Below are 20,900 nucleotides of genomic sequence, written 5' to 3'. Positions count from 1 at the left end.
ATTCTAAATGCTCTAATTATAAATTACATTCTTGTATTTCTACTGTGAATAACGTTTCATTTTGCTTGGATGACAACCACGTGGGCATCTATGTGGTAAGTACCCTGGTTATTATGAAAAAGCCAAAGAAACCCACTGGACTTGCATGCTTTAGAAAGTGATATCTAATTATTCCAATAAAGAATATATATAGATATAGATTCCAATATGGAAACAGTATCCTTTGGGATGAGACTGGCTTGAAGAAAGATGGCTGTTGTTTTCATTATTTATATGAAATAAAGTTGTCCTGCTAGAATAGATGTGTGGCTGCCAGCATCAGGAAGGTTTTAACTAGAAGTGATTTACAGTTATTAAATCAAACAGCTACAGAGCTTCAACACTCTCACCTGCCGTTGGCAAAAGGCCAGGTGTCCCTCCAAGCAGTAGCCATTTTGCAGGTTGACGTCAAGAATATCCTAGAAGTCCAAATTCTTTACCAGGTGCTAAAAGGAGAGGTGGAAGCTTATCCTTTGCATCTAGCAGTCTGTTTGGAAGTGGTTTTTACTGTCACCTGTTTTAAAACAAACAGTAAAATCTGCTTTTGTTTGCACAGGACACTCCTAACTGTGAGGGCCTAAAACTTCCAGGCTTAAGAAACACCAGTTACCTTCCTGAAAACAGGTATGGAAACAAGCACTGCAGACAAAGCACGGACACGACACACCAACAGCTACAAATGCCTTTATCGTTCATAGTGCCCTACTTTAAAAGATGTACCACCACAGCACTACAAGTATAGTGTAGTGTACGTATTTAACAACAGAGCACACTGACCTGCAGCGTTACTAATCTTGGCATGAGCACGCTACAAAGTAAAACTCTCCCTCATGCTAACGTTAACCTGAACAGGCAAGTTAAAACATAAACTGATGAAGTACAATTGGTATGGAAAACTAAAGCCAAATATTATTTGAGTGATTTTGTCACAACAAACATACTGGATGTCATCTGAGACTGGTTCTAAGCAAGGATTTAATTCATGACCACAATGTAGGTCACTAGTTTTGATACAGTTTGTGCCTGGAATCCATTCCAAGGAATCAGACTCAGCACTAACATCGATAGCTGTCAAGAACGTACATGTGGTTTCTTTTTACACTACCATTTAATACAACAAAATAATCAAATTAAGCACACAATATTTTTTGCTGACTTGCCTTTTTATTTCAATCATTAAAGCAGTATTTAATTTACAACAAAGCACCATACTCTAATCCTGCACATCCAAGAATATTCACGTTTAAAACCTGAACCGCCCTCACCGTTTCTGCTGCCCTTTTGGTTTTCAATGAGCTTCAGTAACTCAAAAGAATTGCAACCAACTTGGTAACTAAAAAAGAAAGCTTTGTAGAACGGGAAAAGTTCACAACAGGGGAGGAAAAAAGCCTTTCTAAAATAGCCAGGTGTTCACCTCAACCCATACCAACTTCAAACAGATGCAAGGACAGTAGCTGAATCTGATTTCAGACTAAGGACATGAAAGATGAGCTTTGTATTTTTATGCTTTTATAATGTTACAACGAATTCATTTTTAGATAAAGAATAGTATACTCCCCTACTCTCCTATTCTTTCCCAGAAAGTTTGCTCTGAAAATAGCATGGCTGAGTTCCAGTCTTTCAACTATTATTTGATCACTGCCAAATATTTGCAAGTTCAGATCTTTACACATCCCACCCGTCTACTTGATTGCAGTTCATGTAGTATCTACCATGTTTTGTTCTACTTTTATGAGTAAACGTACTGTGGCAAGTGATCAAGTCAGTCACAAAACCAGAATGAATTACTTTGAAATACAAAACTGAAATAGCTTTGGAAGAAGAGCTCCTGAGAGTCTATCAAAGGTTTAACCTGAGGAAAAGGTGACCAGCCCAAGAGCAACCCTGCTTGGCAGTGGAAGAGGTGGAGGTTTACATAAGGTATGGGTGGCAGTGCTTCTACATGGCCTCGCATCCTCATGACACGCTGTGTCTTCACCTTCAGCTCAAGAATGAGCTGCCTTTTTTTTTTTCCAACAGGGCTCAGTCTAAATGAACAAGAGTGGTAAGCAATTCTTCAGAAGACATTAAGAACACAAGTAGAAGCTTGCAAGAACCTCACTACCCCCTTATCACAAGGGCATTCAAGAGTTTTCTGTAGAATAGCCCCTAAGATCAAAATGACACAGATATTCCAAGTCTAGAACTTACATATATGGCTGGGTTTATTTTTTTTCTGATCTGCTGTTTTTTTAAGTTTTGTAATTCAAATAAGTTTATACACTGTTATATTACTGAACTCTCTTAAACCAAGAGTTACATTCTGCTTAATGGACTGACAGATATTACTAACTTAAATGTATCTGTGTGTACAGTGTCATTAAAACTGAAAATACACAACAACATTAGCAGATAATCAAATACTCACTTTGCAACCACAACCTGAGAGAGCAATTGCCCATTAGGGGACTTGTGTACATGTCCTTCTAACATGTCCAGTTCTGTGAAGAATATATGCACCCTACTTCAGGATGCACGTGCCCATTAATACACACACCAGCATTTTATATGTGCACTTTTGATCTCTACTGCCTATAATTTATTTACAGATTATTTATGTGGAATGCACCCAAGCTTATTTATAACAGATTTAAAAGATACTTGAACTCGTATTTCAGAGGGAGAAGAAACATTAATACCTTCAGTGATACCTTTTCTGGTCTTTGCATGGTCACTTACTGAGTTTGACTCCACCCAAGCCAAGTATTTCCCTGCACTTAACAGAAATGTGTCTAATGCCCAGAGGTACAGTGTATGTCTCGCACAGCTCCCACGCTAGGCAGTCATCCAGCAGATCAGCTGCCTTGCGTGAAATCCTGGTACACTCCTGTTGCTCACACTCAGCAAATGTATTCCCAAAAGCTTTAACTATCAGAGCCAGTGCCGCCTCCACAGGCATGTTACGATGCACTACAGAGATGAGAGATAGCTGGCTTTATGCAGCTTATGTTTTCATCTACTTCATACCTTTACACAAAGATTAAAAAATATAGCTGTTAAGTTTGTGCAATATAACAGAGAGATTTTTAAAGCCTTCAGTTAAGTATTGATATAGCCTTCCTGTAGCTGCAGAGGTTAGTTTTGCTTTAGCACCAGTATATGAACTTCATTTGAAACACAAAAAGTTGTAATTTCTCCTTCCCACTGTCAAAACATTATTGGTCATTCATGATCTAAAGCTAAAATTAAGATAAAGATTCCAATTCCACACAAAGACTTTCACAAAGACTACAACTGAAATAGGATTGGTACAGATTTTTCTTCTTAATTTCGGCGTATTTTTTACTTAACTGGAGAACAGAGCAGTCACTTTCCCTCCAGGAGAAAGTGCCTTTTTACTAATGTGTTTGTGATAAAAGCTGCAAAATTTGCAATAAAGAGTCCTAAAACAAATACAGAAAAAACGTTAAGAAGGATTTTATTGATTCATTTACATAGAATCAATGGAAGAAAGGGAAATTTTAATTCAGGAATTCCTATACAACTTATCATTCATTATGATATCTGATAGTGTGTTACATGCATTTTTATGCCATTTAAGCTGCAGCAATCAGTACAGATGAATTATAAGTTAATTCAGTGAGCTGTTTCAAACTGTCTCATTTTAAGTAGGTAAAATTGTTACCAAGAATGCAATGATTCATCATTTAAAATTTTAATGGATTGAAAGACATTTGAACCACAGTTCTGAATGATGACTATTTTAAGTGACATCTCTCAAACAAGCTAAACTTTCTTTCAATAGAAGAATGAAGCATGATTACAGTGCAAGAGGAAAGTGCTACATTTGTCTGTTCAAAAATACAAACCCATCATTTTTAACTTCTTGGAATATCTGTGTGATATCTGACTTACATAAGGTATATTATTTCCATCACAGAACCAGGTTCTTGTAACTGATTGCCTACAATTGTAGCATATTTCCCTAAAGAAAAAAAAAGAGAAGTTGGTTATATACAAGTAAAAGTCTGTGTCATTGTTTCCCATTGCCATGCTGTTGTCACCATCTTGTATGTACCAGAAGCCACAAAGTTCAAGTCCAATGTTGTGAGGTTTCAAAACCCCACAAAACATCATGTCCAATAATCAGATACACTTTCTACAGTGTCAGGAAGTAACTGTGATCTCCATTTTAAGCCACATGGAGAAAAACTTGAAATTGTTTGTCAAAATATAGTAGGAAGGTATAATATACATAAAAAGAATTTTAGTTAGTGATTCCTGGTTGATCATGTTTTAGTGCTAGATTTGGGAGTGAAATACATTATGAAATTATTTATATTTATCATTCAATTCTATCATCCTAGTACATTGGGAAATATTCAACTGAAAATAATATTGAACTACACTTTAAGAATTTTACTGATATCTTGATTTTGGTCTTTTAGACTTGGGAGATCATGTTTCTTACTGATAGCAATACGGAGAGATCAGAGTCACAAGCTCCATTTGCTTCACCAAAACAGTTGATCCTGAAATTACCAATGGGACAGTAAATAGTCAAGGAAAAACACTGCCAGCCCATGTTGAGCTTCCCATCAACCAACACCCCAAGTCCTTCTTCTCAGGGCTGCTCTCAAGCCATTCTCCATCCAGCCTATATTTGTGCTTGGGATTGCCCCAACCCATATGCAGGACCTTGCACTTGGCCTTGTTGAACTTCATGAGGTTCACATGGGCCCACCTCTCAAGCCTGTCCAGGTCCCTCTGGATGACCTCCCTTCCCTCCAACATCTAGGACACTCCACACAGCTTGGTATCATCAGCAAACTTGCTGAGGGTGCACTCAGTCCCACTGTCCATGTTGCCAAAGATGTCAAACAGTACCCATCCCAATATCAACCCCTGAGGAATGCCACTTGTCACTGGTCTCCACTTGGCCATCAAGCAGTTTACTGCCACTCTTTGCAACCATCCAGCCAACTCACCCAAGTGGTCCATCTCCAATTTAGAGACAAGGATGTCATGCGGGACAATGTCAAATGCTTTGCACAAGTCCAGGGAGACGATGTCAGTTGCTCTTCTCTTATCCACCAACACTGTAACCCTATTATAGAAGGCCACCAAATTTGTCAGACATGATTTGCTTTCAGTGAAGCCATGTTGGCTGTTGCTAATCATCTCCTTATTTTCCACATGCCTTAGTATAGTTTCCAGAAGGATCTGCTTCAGGAGGATCTGATTTCAAGTCTCTCTACTACTGACTAAACACTGCAATAGAGCACTAAACCACGATAGTAGCAGAGAATTTCCAACTCGCATTTGAAGAGGCTATGTACCACTACACTTCTGCAACACTCCATGAACTGAAACAGAAAATATCTGGTGTATTCCCAATCATATTTGAGTATAAAAAAGGGATGTGTCAAATATGGAGGTCAGTGAGGAGGAAAGGAATTAAATATTGCATTTACAGCACCAAAATTCAATACAAAAAAGCAACTGTCTCAGCTTAAGATAGTTTTGTTGATTCTGTTATTAGATATGTGAAGGCAGAGTAGATGGTCTACATTTCCTGTAAGTTTCAAATGTATTAGATACATAGGAAAGTGATACCAATAGCAAATTTGTTATAAAACACCTTGCTATGGGGAGGGAAAGAAATGAAAGTTAGAATATCAAAGCAGCAATAAGGAATTCAAAGGAACTACAGTTTAGATTTCCAGTTCTCTAGATAGTCCTCTTATTAGAAGAATTAATTCTGTATTTGAGTAGTTAAGATCTCCGTGTTCAAGTTGATCCAGCTCACCTCCAGGAGGTGAACAGTGACATAATGAAAACCCAACTCTTTTCCAGGATTAGAGACACGTCTGTGATAGAAGTTTGTCTTCTGCTTAACAGAATGTTACTCTAAGAATTCATTTATTCCAAAGTATTCTTCTAGTTTTGCTTCAAGTACTTACTACAAACTAGAGACTAGACAGAAAGTTCTGTGCACTTGAAAGTCCTTTTTATACAGACAACTTCCATTTTTCCTTCTGTGGGCAACTGTGAAAGGAATCTTTCAAATTAGAAAGGTATCTGACATGCATCAAAACCCACAAAGATTACTCAGGCAAAAATAGTATCTGAAACTACTTTTAGTATGTCTAGATTAAGAGATCACAAAAGCCAACCAAATGCTGCAAGGTGGCCTTTAAAACAAAAAAAAAAAAAGAGAAATTATGATTGGATTAAGATCAGAGTTAATTCTCAAGTCAATTTTTTTAAAAACCTAGACAGGTCCCTCTTGGCTATCATACTCCAAAGCCTAGGAGACACATAAAAAATTTTAGGACTAACTAGAAGTATTAAGGAGATGCAGAAACATTAAGTAGGCATGATCTTCAAACATTATCTACATATTTGCAGGGTCACATTTCTGAACTGGGTTACACTTGCCTATGTAATTACTGCCTCTGTAATAGAATTAGCTGAAATAAATCTTAATAGAAACCTACTTTTGCTCCTTGCCGATGGCAACAATGACAGTCAGAAGGTGTCTCATTCTTTGTGCATCTGTTGGTAAAACTGCAGGTACAGCTTCTCTCTACAATCATCCCTAGTGCAGTCATCTGCAACCAAGTGAAAAATCAATTAAGCAACAGCACAGACTGCAAAACTATATTAGAACATCACCAAGTCTTCACTACTTTACCATTTAACAATACTGTCAAAAATGATAAAAACAGTTCTTTGAAGTATGGGGTTTCCCCCCTCCTTTTCTTTTTCCCTGAGGAAATTAGTTAAAGACATGCAAGAAAGCATAAGAAACGTGGTTAAATTTGGCTGCAGACTTCTCAGAATTAATCTACTGAGAACAGCCCATTCATCTATACCAACCCACGGAGGATAACTTTTGCCCCATTCTCTTCTGAACTTTCTTCCATTTTGATGCTGGGACTCAAATCTCACTCCAAGGGAAAACAGTGAGAGAGTAGGAAAATTCACCAGACTGCTTTTTCTTTCCTATAGCCAGACACCTGGAGGTAAACTGGAACGTTTTTCAGCTGTGTTACACAACACCTTTCCTAAATACTTTAAGAGCCATGTTGAAAAAATATCCACACTGGTCAAACACCATTTACGAGCTTCATTCAGCAATTCAAGCCTCACATGCACCCTAGATTTACCAAAGAGTGGTATGTCCTGAAGATAACCAGTCATGACTTTCTATAATGATTTAAGGCTACCACCACTCAGCCTTGAAGAGACGCTGAAGGATATTATGAACTTGTCTGTCAAATACAGATGAAAATGCATGTTCTAAGAAGGAATAGGAGCTAGTACAATTCTTACCTTTTTAGGAGTACTGGCATCTCATTCTAATTTTCTTTCCCTGTTGAATGCTCATATTGCTGCCCAAATAGCTCTTCAAAGCTAAGGAGAAAATATATTTTGAATGCACTCTTCTCCAAGTCAAAGTAAAAGGCCAGTTCACACAAAATATTTTTTCTTCCATGCTTATGGGAGCATTTAAATACATCGGACATATACTCCATTAGCAGCATTCCCTTACACTTAGTGTTTTGAAAATTGATATATGTTTCATCAAGACTGAACTGATGCAGAAGACTACTCCCCACAACTCATACAAGCTCACTTTGCATTAGCAGCAAGTTGCTTCTCTTGCTATTCTGCATTTTCTATTTTTCACAGCATCTCCAGTTATCTCACCACATAAGTTACCCATATTTCATGGGGATATAAAGTATCCTTTCAATAAATATAGACCAGGCTAATAAGATGAGGGTTTTGAAATTTATTGTGTGCTCTCCTAGAAGGATAAAGGGCATATAGGACTGGCACAATGTTTTAACCCCAGATTTTAAAAAACCTAAACCAAGTTAGTTTTGTGCTCAGTACAATGATATTCCTGCCAAGCCATGCATCTCATTCTTTCAAATAACTCCTTAGTAGTTCATTAAAAAAGCCTTGTTTATCTTCCTACAAGAGTCACTATAACAAAGGTTCTTAGAGGACCACATCACCTAATCCCATTCCAACATTTTTCTAAACTGTATGAATTACAAATGAGTAACTTGAAATTTACTTAATTATAGCTTTAGCTGAGCTAGAAGGTGTTAAAACTCTTGAGAACTTTTATTCAATTTCATTTTCAGAAGTATAAAATACAAAAACAGAAGTTGGAAAATTCCAGGCAATTTGATTATGCACTCAGCATCTTCTACACAGCTAGATTTAGTTTCTAGTGGATAGTATCTAGTGGAGAGTAAGTTTTCCTTACCACTAATAGTAAGAAAACAATTATTTAAGGAAAAAGGTAACTACTTACCAAATCCTCAAAAATTGCAGGATGATTCCAGAACAGATAAAATAGGCACATATGCATTCTGAAAGAGAACAGGAGAAAAGCCCTCTTTGCTCTTGAAACAAAGCACAATAGGAGACAACAAACTTTCCAGAAAATAAGTATCTAGAATCAAGCCTGTACACCATAAAAGTTGCCAATTCAAATCATTACAAGAACATCCACTTTTTTTGCCACAGACTGGCTACTAAACTCAGTAGCCAGATGCCCATAAGAGACAGTGCTTTGAAACTATCTTGGAGCATGGAGTCTAGAGTTTGTTAGGCTTTGAGGTGTGAGATATTTTTCTTAATTATTTTATCTATTTATATGACCAGACAACTACTAAAATTAATGTTCCTCCTATAGCATTACAAATACTTTTCTGTTAAACACATAGGATGTTCAAAGTCTTAGAATAATTTCTATTTATGCTACTGAAAGTTTCTTACCTATTCAGATCTTCAAAATCCCTTGAAGAATGATTCTTCCGACATGATTTGTAAGGATTTATACTAGAAGAGGTAAGAATATGAGGTTAGGTATATGTTACCAGAAAAGTCTTTTAAAGGCTAGAATAATCTAGAATGTTAAAAAATTATAAAATAAGCACATTTAATAGATTTTCATGCTATGTTTGGTTTTTAAAGAGTGTCATTATATCAAATAAAAGTGATGTACTATTTCTCCTTTACTACCCTTTCATTAACAAACTCTAGGGACATGCAAAAAGGTCATGTTTCCTTCTTTGGGTTTGCCTAACCTACTGAATGCCTTGTGATACACTCTACAGCAGCTCAGTCAGTTCCTCCTGACATTGTTTAAAGAAAGCCTGAAAAACTGCACTGACATCACAACAGTCATCACAAAAATCTGCAACCACAGTGGGACATTTTAAGCCAAGATTTCTGCTTACACAAGATTCGTCTAAAGCTTTTGCTTCATCCATTTTCCCTCGAGTAAAGAGGTACTGAACAGTTTACATGGAACATTAGGAAGTGCTTTCATTAAGCATCAGCGAACTGCAGGATATAAAGTGACTTACATTAATATTTAATTTCTTTGCTTCCCATAATAAGATGCAGCACTTGTGCATCACTTACACATTCTAAATTAAGCATGTTTTTCAATTGCCTTATCTAAGATAGACCTTACTGAAAAGGTACATCCTGAACAAAAGAGTTCTAGCAAGTGACCAGAAGCCAACTTTCAGGAAGCTGTCAACCACATGAACACCACTGTAACAGCACCACAACCTGTCCTTCTGCGCTCTGCACCCATCGCAGCTGGTATTAACGCCTTGGGGCCACACTACTCAGCAGTGGCAGACAGGGAGGGAGATGGGGACATACCCATGGGGAATGACCAGGCAGATAAGAACAGTGGCCTCACCACCTCTCAAGGCCTGTCTACCCCCAGTGAGGATGTGACACTGCTATAACCACAAGAGATACTCAAAACCCACCTGGATGCATTCCCATCCAAGCCAATCTAGGTGAACTTGCTTTGGCAGGACAGGGTGGGTGGACTAGATGATCTCCAAAGGTCCCTTCCAACCCCTACCATTCTGTGAAAAGAAAAGAAACAAGTTCAGCTTTCAGTCTTGGGTTCTCTACACCGTTAACAACAGTTTGGTTTTCCTGTGAGCCTTCATTACGGTATAATATCTTTGCCACAAATCTAAGATTTTAAAATAAAATATCTTGTTCTAAACATGTAACTTCCAATCTGAAAGTCAATAAAAGAAGACAATTTTGTCACTTAATGCTATTGGGAAAGACATTTAAAGAACTAAGGTAGCCCTCAAAACAATGAAAAAGCAGATAAATACATCTCTCCCCTGTCAACTGTTTAGAAAACCAAATACAATGTGTGGGAGAACATGAGGAGAGGCTGAGAAGACACTACTTGGGAATTAAATGGGAAGGACTAGGAATTGGAAACATTGAATACACGATTCAAGACTGAGCAAGAATTCTATCATAATACAAAAACATGACAAAAAAGTGAACACAAAGTTGTGAGGGAGTTTTGTTTAATTTGATATGATATGCCTAATAGCTAAAGAGACACTTTTTTCATAAACTGCTTCCTAACAACATTTCTGTTACACATCATTCACTTCAGAAGACAGGGAGTCTACCTGGATCTATGCATGGGCTGCAAGTCAAGAAAGTTTGGAGACTAAATAACATTGAAGACAAGCAGCAAAGAACAGCCACCACAGATTAGTAAAACACTGCTAATTAGAGCACAGAACTTGCACAACATTCTTTTACCCTAACCTAAATGTGATAAACTAAAAAAAGGAATTAAGTTATCTTCCATATAAGAAGCCTGTCTTCCAAAGTGCTATAGGGAATAAGAGGGTGAGTTTTACTGCTCCTGTCCTAAGTACCTCAAAGTACATAAAAACCTCACTCCAGTTGCAGAAAGAGCAGAGGAAGACAAATCAGCTTTACAGACTACCAAAAGTCAAACTCTTTTTAGCATCACAAGCCATAACTTATATTCAATGTGGCAGAACAAGTTTCAAATTACAATCCTAAGAAGTGAAAATTAATCTTTTACTACATCGCACAAAAATTGTATGTACAATTGTATGCATACATTATGTAGAGATGATCTAGTGGATTACACTCAGATGTCCAACAAAAGGCTTTCTCTTTTCTACTGAAGATTCTGCTATTTGATAAAGCTCATCTTCCACAATAAACTCTGAAGTATTTTCTGCACTATGCTACAAAAAAAGTGTAACAGAGAGAAAATTTAGACAAAACAAAAATTCTGATTGGAATTTTTGTTTTGTCTAAGCCATGAAGTCCTGAACATGGCTCTCCTTACAAAAAAAACCAAGCAGTAGTTCTGTGGATAAATAATATTTCTCAGGGAAAATGAGATGGAGGAAGAAAAAAAGGACAATTCCTTTATAAGATTTTAAGCTTCCAAAATCTACTTAGAAAAGCAATATAAAGCATTAAACACTATCTTCATACCACTAAATGTAAGTTAGGACAAAACTCTTCGAACTTGGACGGTAGTTACTACACTAAGCAGATTTATAAAGACACAGGATTAGTAAATCCAAAACAACTGAATTTTTAACAGCCTTAAACATTAACACAGTATCTCTGAAGTAACCTGTTGCCTCAAGAGGGAGGGAATGCTTAAAGGAAAATGAGCAGGAGAAGGGATTACGTAGAGGAAAACATTCATGAGAAGGGTGGAAATGCAATTAAACTAAGAAACAAGTGACCCATCCTAATTATCTCTGACAGCAGATGCTGCTAACAGATGCTCTCACATTATGCTCAAAGTACAGCTGTGAGAACCAGAAATAGACACCAAAGATGCATCCCTTGCACCTTGAAAAGAGATACTTGAGATATCTTTCTAGGCTGACAGAGCATATTTCTTCCAACAACTACCACATTATGAAGCAATCCAAACATACATTAGGCCCTTTTTCTTAAGCTGTTAATTTTAAGGCTTCACAGGTGTTGACAGAAAAAGATATCACGGATTACAAACAGATGCACTAACCCTAAGAAACAGTTTAATCAACTTATAGTTTTAATATGATGACAGTTACATGGTCTTGCCTCATTTACCTTTTCTAGTCTCCAGTCAACAGAATTGTTCAGAAGAGAGTAAAAGCTACTTGGAAAAAAAGTCAGGGAAATAAAGGCATTTTGAACTGCACAAGAAATTTTACATTACAAGCAATAAAGGAATTACTATTTACTTGACCATCTCAAGGGTTACTGCTCTTGGAATTTTTTCCTAATGTAGGTTCAGCTTTTAAGTGTCACAAGTCATGAAAGCTTGAATAAAAAACAGTTTTAAGATACCTGTATCTGTTCAGAAATAAACCTAATAGCTAGAGCAAGATAAAAGAGACCAGCAGGAGATCTGCACATCAACAAACCTACAGAAGTGTAAATAGCCTAGTGCAAATCACAACTTTCTGATACCTTCAGGATGGTAGAAATCACCAAGGGCTATGCACAGCACTCCATTTTTCAGAGTAGCATCTAATTGCTTGGGGTTCTGGTTAGTTTAAGGTTCTACCAACTACAAAAGTACAGTTGTAGTAAGGAAGAAAACACCTACTTCCCAGCGCTAATACCTGCTATAGTCTTTATGAACAGCCAAAAAAATACACCACTGAGGTGCTCAACCTTTCCACATAGCTGACAGAATTCCAGCTACCACCAGTGGGAGTGTTTCTGTTTTTATTCTGGCAAAACTAGTATAAACTAACTAGGCAAAGCTATAATAAACTGGACTCTAAATGCTCTGCAGAAGATATTATGCCATCCTCTACATTCAGTTGGTCATCACCAAAGCAAAAGTAGCTTAAGACTTTCTAGAAGACACAATTTTTTGTGATTCCACTTAAAACCAATGTGAGCAAAATACCTACAAATCATATTTTCACAGCTTTTCAAGTTCCCTTTAAGAAAGTCCTTGTACACAAGTAATTCCCTGCCCAGGGGTCACAAAAGGAGAGAAATGATACCCCATCCCACCTGTAAGAGCACTGCATGCAGCTCAGTGACCACTTTTAGAGGACAGCAACACAAAACTCTCACTGAACGACAAAACACCAATGCAGCCTCCAATACTGGTTAGCTGAAAACAGGTGACAGTGTGGTGAGCCTTGGTCCCTGGAGAGCTTGCTCATCAAGTTCCTCTGTAACTCTGAAAGCTTTCATTTAGGAAAAATAACTGTTTGGTTACCTCCATATACGACCTGGGGTGGTAGGAAACAGCAGTAACGGCCATAGAATCACGATGGCTGATCACCGTATGCCCAAAGGGGCACTTACAACCTACAAAAACCCCCAACGTTTAAATAGCACCTTTGGGCACTCGCTATTTAGGGTGTTACCACCCCCTAAACGACAGCCACAGCCCATCAGGACTCGGCCAGGCAACCCGGAGAGGGCTCGCCACCACACTACTGGTACTGCCCACGCCTAGAGGCCGCCGACCCGGCACCACACCCGGGACCCGCCACCACTTCGCGCCCGTCGTCCCACCGAGGAGAGCGGCCCCGCGCCCAGAAGAAACCGCTCCAAGAGGGCCCGGGCGCTGCTGAGCTTCGTATCCTGAGGGGACCAACGGTCAGCAAAACCCCCAGAGCTTCCCGCGAGACACCACCGCACCTGCCCGCTCCACCCCAGCCCCACCGCTCCACCCCAGCCCCACCGCTCCACCCCAGCCCCACCGCTCCACCCCAGCCCCACCGCTCCACCCCAGCCCCACCGCTCCACCCCAGCCCCACCGCTCCACCCCAGCCCCACCGCTCCACCCCAGCCCCACCGCTCCACCCCAGCCCCACCGCTCCACCCCAGCCCCACCGCTCCACCCCAGCCCCACCGCTCCACCCCAGCCCCACCGCTCCACCCCAGCCCCACCGCTCCACCCCAGCTACCCTGACGGCGACCACCGCCCGACAGCTCCGCACCTCGCCGCCGCCGCCGCCCTCAAATGGCTGGGGCCACGCCCGACCCACGCCCCTTGCCTCTCGGTAGCCAATGCGAGCCGTGCTTGCTAAGGAAGGGCGTGGTGAGGGGGAGGCTGGCCAATAGAACTTGGTGTTGTTGTGAGGGGGTGGGGCCAGGTCGGTGTGTGGGGCGGGCTGGGCGGCGGGCGGCTGCAGGGCGGCGAGGGGTACGGCCGGCGCGCGCTGCCTCCGCCCGCCCGCCATGAACTCCCTGGACCAGGCTGAGGGTGAGTGCGGCGGCCCACAACCAGCCTACAGCCATCTCTTCGGTGTGCTGGGAGCTGCTGGCTCTGTGGCTGGGCTGCCTCAGTGCCTCGCCTCGTCCCTCCGGAGCGGGCCCCGCTGTGGCGCTGCCCTGAGGGAGGCGAAGCGGTCCCGGGAGGCCTCGGCACCCTCCCCGCTGCGCTCCTGGGGCCGGCGCACCTCCTCGGCCCAGACAGGCGAGCTGGGGCTGGGTGTGTGGGGCCGCCTCCGCGTCCTGAGGCTGGGGGGCGGGCGGTGGCTGCTCTCCGGCCGCCCCGCGGAGGCGGGGAGCGGGGAAGGCCTGTGCTGAGGGGGTGCCGGGCGCGGCCCGTCTGCCTCCCGCAGGGAGCTGCCCGGTGGGCTTTCCCTTTCGGTGCCCCTTCTCCATAAGGCTCCTCGGCTTTAGCCGATTAAAGTCGGCTTGTGCGGTTGTGGACGATATCCGCTCACGGGTTTTGACGTGAAATGTCTCTCCCGCCGCGGCGGGTCCCGCCTGGAGCACTGGCATCGCCCGATGCCACGGCCCCTCTCGCGTTTGAGGAACGCGACCTCAGATAGCCCCCTCTGGTCTGAGAACACCGATGCTTTGGGTTACTAGTTCCTTGAAGCTACGGCTTACAGGATGTGAAAACCCTGAAAGGAGTTTTTACTGTCCAAAAGTAAGACTGGTAGCGACTTTTTAAATGCACCAGTGTCTTGGTCTTAGCAGGTGTTTTGTAGCACAGACTAGAGGTAGACCTGTCAACAAAAAGCCATAGTCCGGCGTTGTCACAGCTTTTGTTGCTATGTCTGTGCAAGCTGTAGGGATGCAATAAGTGTGCCTTGCTATTTAGAGCTGCCAGGTGCCAAAGTGGTAAACTCAGAGAAGGTTCTTGGATATCCAAAAATAAGTCAAAGCTTTAAGTTCCTGTTTTCTGAAAGTTCTTTTCCTCCCATTTTTTATTTTAATGCCGTCTATAAGTGTTTTCTTGAGAACTTTGTTACCAATAGCTTTATTTTATGCCTACAGGGTGCTATTTGTCAATTTCTCATAGCAGGCTTTCATGTGAAGCCTCCTATTCCCCCTTTCACCTCAGTGACTAGTTGTAGGAGTTTGTGCTAGTCAGGGAACAGTTAATTAGCTTTAATTGCTGGCAGTGGCTTAGCTTCCCCAGAAGGGAGGTGGAGGACAGGCCATAACTACCGGGCTGATGACAGTAATTAAGACTAGTTAGCTGTTCTGTGGCTGAAGTCAAAATGCTATAATCTTCCCCCGTGAATTCACCTGCAAACCACTCAGGAGTAAATTTACAGTTTGGAAAAATGCATAAGTAATGATCATAATAAGAATATTTCTTCGAATTTTATTCTCTAATTGCTTTGTTATGGTAGATAATTTAGCAATAATTGCAGTAGGAATTTAGCAATAATTTTGAAGGAAAAAAATCCAGAGTGATGCTAACTGAAACACTTTAGCTGAATACACTAATACAAACTTAACTTCAGGTAGAATTCTGGCTTTGACTGGAATGTTGTCAAATATTAACCTTGTTGAACAGAGGCTTAAATCTAATGTAGACTTCAGGTGAAACAGCTCCATGTAGACAAATGTTAGGTGGTTGGCTAAGATTTTTTTAAAAAGAATTAGGAATATGAATGTGAAATGCTGCTTGGCATTTAACAGCAACTTCAATGGGAGAATGATGGCAATAAGGAAAATGATCTATTTAACGAAAAAAATTCAAACAACATAATTGGGCTAGTGTTTGCTGTGGGTTTTTGTGTGTGTGTGTGTGTATGTATATATCATGGAACTAAACGTTTCTACAAACCAAAGTCATCAAAGCCATGCTGCTACAAGTAATCCCTTGAACAGCTGGCAAATGGTCAATGTCTTTTCTTTTTTAATTGCTGTTACATAGATAATAGAACTTAATGGTTGCCTGATGTACTTAATACTCTAAAATGTGCTAATTATTTTCTGTGTGGAGGGGCTGTTTAAACTATTCTAAATCTAACTCCCAGTATTTTTAAATATGTCTAAAATACTCTGATTTCTCAATGGATATAAATTTTCTTTTCTGTAAGTGGAAGCGTTACTTGCATTTGGTGTAACTCCGTTGTTGTACTACTAACATTGTAGTTAAAGTTTGCCTGTGCTTATATTAAGTTTAAATGGTCATTGCATTGGTTTTCTCTGCTTAAGAAGTGGGTTTGCATAGAGGAAAAGTGAATTCCTTTTATCTTTTACATTAAAATTTCACTAAATGGATGAAGAGCTAATTATGCTTGATGTACATCCTCCCCAGATCTCAAAGCTTTTGAACGAAGACTTACTGAATACATTGCATGTTTGCAACCAGCTACAGGACGTTGGAGAAGTAAGTCTGATGTTCCAAGGAATAAATAGGATTCTTCTATCTTTCAAGCTTTTTAGATTTTCTAGAGTATATCTTTGATTTATGTTTGCCCAAACAAAAATCTGTGCCTAAATTCTTTAAAATTTCAGTGGCATACATTCAAACACTCTGCAACAAGATAATGCGAGATACCAAACTAATACTTTAGCCAGGGTTAGAAAAACAAGGTCGAGATGAATTTGCTCAAGGCTGATTAATTCTGGTAATACTTGGGACATTAAGTTGTTATGTTTGTTTCTGTTTTGCGTTGGTTTTTTTTGAAGGCTCAGACTTCCCAGACAGTCACTATAGTTACTTGAACTAAATATGATTGGGTTAGATAGTCCCTATAAAACGTAAGGTGAAAAAGTTACAGCAGTGTGCCTTAAGGGCAGAATATATCCTAATCTCTGTTTTAACAGGAAAATTTGAAGGAGGGGGGAAGGCAGAAATACCACAGATATTCTGCCAACTTTGGGATCATTACTTTTATGGTTGAAACAGACTGCTTTTCTTTGTTCTTAGATTCTGATGAAATTTCCATCCTCAAAGAATACAGATGTTTTTTAGCACATACAAAATAGCATCTTTTCTCCTGAGAGGCCAAGAGGTTAATTTCAAATGAAGGAATTGGAAGAACGACTACTTAAAAAGCAAAATGAAAAAAACCAACCCATTCACAGCAATCGGGAAGCAAGCAGATATTTGTAGTAGATCTGCACAACTTGTGCGCACCTACTGTAGGAATGCATTTGGCTTCCAGAATTGTCAGATAGAATTTTTAAAAAAAAAAAAAGTACTGGAAACTTCTAAGCATATTTAAATGAGGTTTGCATAACTAGTATTGTGTTCATGAGCTTACTTATTTTCCTAACTGCTTGTTTTGCTGGTTTTGTAATTCATGTAAAAGAGGGACTTTTTATTTTAACTATAATGGGGTATTTAACCCAATGTTAACTTTTCCTCCCGGTTATCCTGGAAAAAAATTGTTTATATAGAGAAGAAGCTTTATGCTTTTGATAGATCTTTTTGAAATTTCTTTTGAAAACGTAACTTGTTAGGGATACTTTATTTTTTATTTTAAATTTTGTGATATCAATACGGGATATACAACTCAGTAGTAAATTACCGCAGTTTTACAGATCTGAAAGTGGTATTTCATTAATATCTGGGTTTTGTTTTCAGCTTCTTTCCTATGATCTTAAAGAGGCTGGTAACTCTGGGCCTTCTCTTTTTTTTTTTTTTATGTGTTCATTTTTGTTTTCCCCTTGTTCCACCCCCCAGTAAAAGACTTTATTTGCATCCAGAACTTCAGGCTCCACAGAAAACACTCAGAACTGCAAATGTCCAATGAGACCTGCAAGGCTTTGTGGGTGTGCAATAGAATATGAGCTTTCTTTACCTCTGTATTTGTGCTGTTTTCTTTCTCCATCAACCCCTGTTCCCCAACCCTTTGTAGTCTCTCAAATCAGTCTAGTATCTTGTGTTTCTCTAATACGTATCTAGCATTATCCATTTACAGTGAATCGATTGTTCATTCTGGATGTGTAGAGGTTTTTATTAATCTTTATGTGCTAATGTTAATGTGCCTTCTAACTCCTGTTTAAATGTTGTGGGGTTTTTTCTCTGTCAGCATTCCTTGATTGTAATGGTGTTGATTGGGGTGGGGAGCATAACGCAACTTGGATGTGCCCCTGAAACTGCTGGTGCTAGAGTCTCAGGCTTTTCTTGCGTAGAAGAGCTAGTGGGATAGAAGCTTTAGTTCTCTGCAATTTAATGGTGCTGCATTTCTATTGCCCAGACTGCATAAGCTCAAATAGCACACGGAACATTTGGTACAACTCTTGCTCTAGTCTTCCAACTCCTATTTTTGCTAACCGTGCTATTTCAGAAACTAATTTCTTCAAAGCATCAGGATGCTTTTACTGGGCAGAATTTAGATTTTGGTACTACTTGTTTGTCCTATCCAGGAAACTTGTACATAATCTTTACGGTTTCACACAATAGAAGTTTCTTTGCCTATTTTAATTGCTAGCTTCCAAGTAGAAGCTTTTCCTCCCTCAGAAGTGGGAGAAGAAATAAATGCTTAAGAGCTGCTGTTGAAAAATAAATGCTTTTTAATAGGAGTGAGGTGTACTGTTCATGACTCTCGTTCTTTTCTTTATCAGTGATTCTGATAGTGGTATCAGTCTGCACAGCAACCGGTGCCTGGAACTGGTTAATAGACCCGGAGACACAAAAGGTAAATGCTAATCCCAAATGTAGTCTGTTCCATAGCTTGGTGTTGCAGTCAAGTGGTATAGTATTTTGAACAGCGGTTCTCCCATGAAACTGTGAGGTCATTTTTAGTGAAGCTCTCAAGCTGTCTGGAATTGCTGTGGAATATGTCCTGGAACAATGCCTACCAAAGTGCTACACCTTGAATGCTTATCTAAAGATTTGTTCACAAGTACTTAGAAATGGCTATGAGCAGTACTTTTTTTTTTTTTAATTAAGTGAACTACGCAGCAACTTTCTGTATGTTTTAAAAGGTATGCAGTGGGACCAATCTGATTTCTCTCCTAGGTGTCTTTTTTCACATCACTTTGGAATCACCCATTTTTCACAATTAGCTGTATTACCCTAATAGGCTTGTTCTTTGCTGGCATACATAAAAGAGTGGTGGCACCATCAATGTATCCTTCGATCGTGTTTGTCAGATTAAAAGTGTTGTAGTTACTGCTGTCATTGAAGCTTGTGCCAATATTGCTTTTTCAGTTTTTACTTGCTCTGTGTACAAGTTTTAGCTGCTTTCCTTAACGCAATCCACACAGTATAGCAGCCCGATGTCGAACTGTTTTGGCAGAATATAACATGTCTTGTGATGATGTAAGTTCATTGCCTAAACCTCGTTCTTAAAGGAATGCAAATAATTTGAAAAGACACACAGTTTTTTTTTCTGAACAGCACTTGTATATGCCTTAATAAATTCTGTGTGTCTGCAAAATGGGAATGTAGAATACTCAGTATTGTATTGTGTGTTGTTTTAAACTTAGCCTGTAAAATTGAAGTGTGATTATTGGTCTAAACTTTTTTTTTCTGTCTTGCAGACTGGAAAATTAATTTTGAAACCTAGGCCTCATGTTCAATAAGGGCTGTCTTCCTTCAGTTTTTTTCCACTGCCATGGAAACCAAAAATGACCTTTTTTTAAGGTAGTATGACAGCAAAAAAACAAGCAGGACTGGTTGTCACTGCCTGGGGGTGAAAGTCTTACACAGTTGACAGTGAAAGTGTGCAATATTACTTTCTTGAATATTTATCCAAATTCTTTATCATATTACCAGTGCTTTTGCTACTTCTGATTACCTCTTTTTCAGTATTAGTGTCACTTTTTTACTTCAGCTAGAGCAGAACATACAGGTGAAGTATGTTAATCGGCTGTGAAGTTGAACTTGAAAATCAAACCTCATTTGTGTTATGTGTCTTTGTAAGCTATTGTAAATAGCAGATCAATGCCAATGTTCAGGAAAAGAAGTAATATTTGCTGTGTGGATTTTTTTTTGTTGTTGTTCTCATGAACAGTATTGAAAGGAACACTTACCATTCCCACGATGTTTTATTAGCACACTTACTCATTACAGCTGTCCTTGTCTCCTGGTCACTCTTTTTGGAACAGCTTGCAGAAAGACTGTCTGTCTGTGCTGGAGAAAACTGCTCTTACTGTTTAAGAACTTTGCAGATATACCAAGGATCACGTTTGTCAAATTGTACATACAGCACACCGGCCGCTTTCACGGTGGTCATACATAGCTCCTTGTTTGATCTGGTTCACAACACTGCTATTTTAAGATTTTAATATTTTAAAAATTGTCTTAAATATGCTTGTATCTTCCTGATTGTAAGGTTGTACTGTATCTTAAGTCCACACGACCGTTCTGAGTGGATTTTTATGCTGTGATAGTCTGAATATGGAACGAGTATTGCAAATGTGTAACTTCAGATTTGGTGAAGAAAATATCAAGAGTGCCACAATAAAATAACAAAAGCTGTTATTCAGAGTGTTAAAAGCAAGGTGTGGATGTTATATGCATAAAGTGTAACTTTTGAGTAGCTGAAATTGTAAAGGATTTTAAGAGTTTAAGTTGTTCAAGGTGCCTTTTTAATTGTTTCGAACTCTTTTAATTGACTAAAACTGCAAAGCTGGTGCAACTTCAGTAACTCCTACTACAAGGTAGGCTGGCTTTTAAAAGCAGCCTATTGATTTGTCAGCTGAGACATTAAGAATTGTCTCGAGTAATCTTTTCCAGTTAGTCTCCTGCCCATCCATTATTTTTAACTGCTGTATATTTTGTAGGTAAATGTGTACAAAATAAATTCTTTGTATAAACAGATGTCACCTTCTTTTGTGCTGTGCAAGTA

At 39.5% G+C, this 20,900-nt stretch overlaps 2 protein-coding genes across 2 annotated transcripts; one reads left to right on the top strand and one right to left on the bottom strand.

The window, feature by feature from the left end:
• Positions 1–566: 566 nt before the first annotated feature.
• Positions 567–12,889, bottom strand: LOC134515428 (nuclear receptor coactivator 5-like). Its single transcript, XM_063334396.1, is given in 12 exon segments — positions 567–2,806; positions 2,808–2,988; positions 3,791–3,886; positions 3,889–3,935; positions 3,937–4,003; positions 5,007–5,125; positions 6,519–6,632; positions 7,357–7,437; positions 8,354–8,411; positions 8,821–8,883; positions 9,834–9,935; positions 11,980–12,889. Coding segments are annotated over 7 exon segments (735 nt in total). The 5' UTR covers positions 6,566–6,632; positions 7,357–7,437; positions 8,354–8,411; positions 8,821–8,883; positions 9,834–9,935; positions 11,980–12,889; the 3' UTR covers positions 567–2,628.
• Positions 12,890–13,992: 1,103 nt separating this feature from the next.
• On the top strand, positions 13,993–19,730 carry CNEP1R1 (CTD nuclear envelope phosphatase 1 regulatory subunit 1). Its single transcript, XM_063334395.1, has 6 exons — positions 13,993–14,107; positions 16,412–16,483; positions 18,670–18,743; positions 19,067–19,176; positions 19,315–19,369; positions 19,591–19,730. Exons 1-6 carry the CDS (start codon positions 14,083–14,085, stop codon positions 19,630–19,632), a joined length of 378 nt encoding a protein of 125 aa, XP_063190465.1. The 5' UTR covers positions 13,993–14,082; the 3' UTR covers positions 19,633–19,730.
• Positions 19,731–20,900: the final 1,170 nt, after the last annotated feature.

This window comes from Chroicocephalus ridibundus, chromosome 4 (assembly GCF_963924245.1).
Source record: "Chroicocephalus ridibundus chromosome 4, bChrRid1.1, whole genome shotgun sequence".
Taxonomy (NCBI): Eukaryota; Metazoa; Chordata; class Aves; order Charadriiformes; family Laridae; genus Chroicocephalus; species Chroicocephalus ridibundus.
This window is presented reverse-complemented; position numbering and strand designations above follow the sequence as displayed.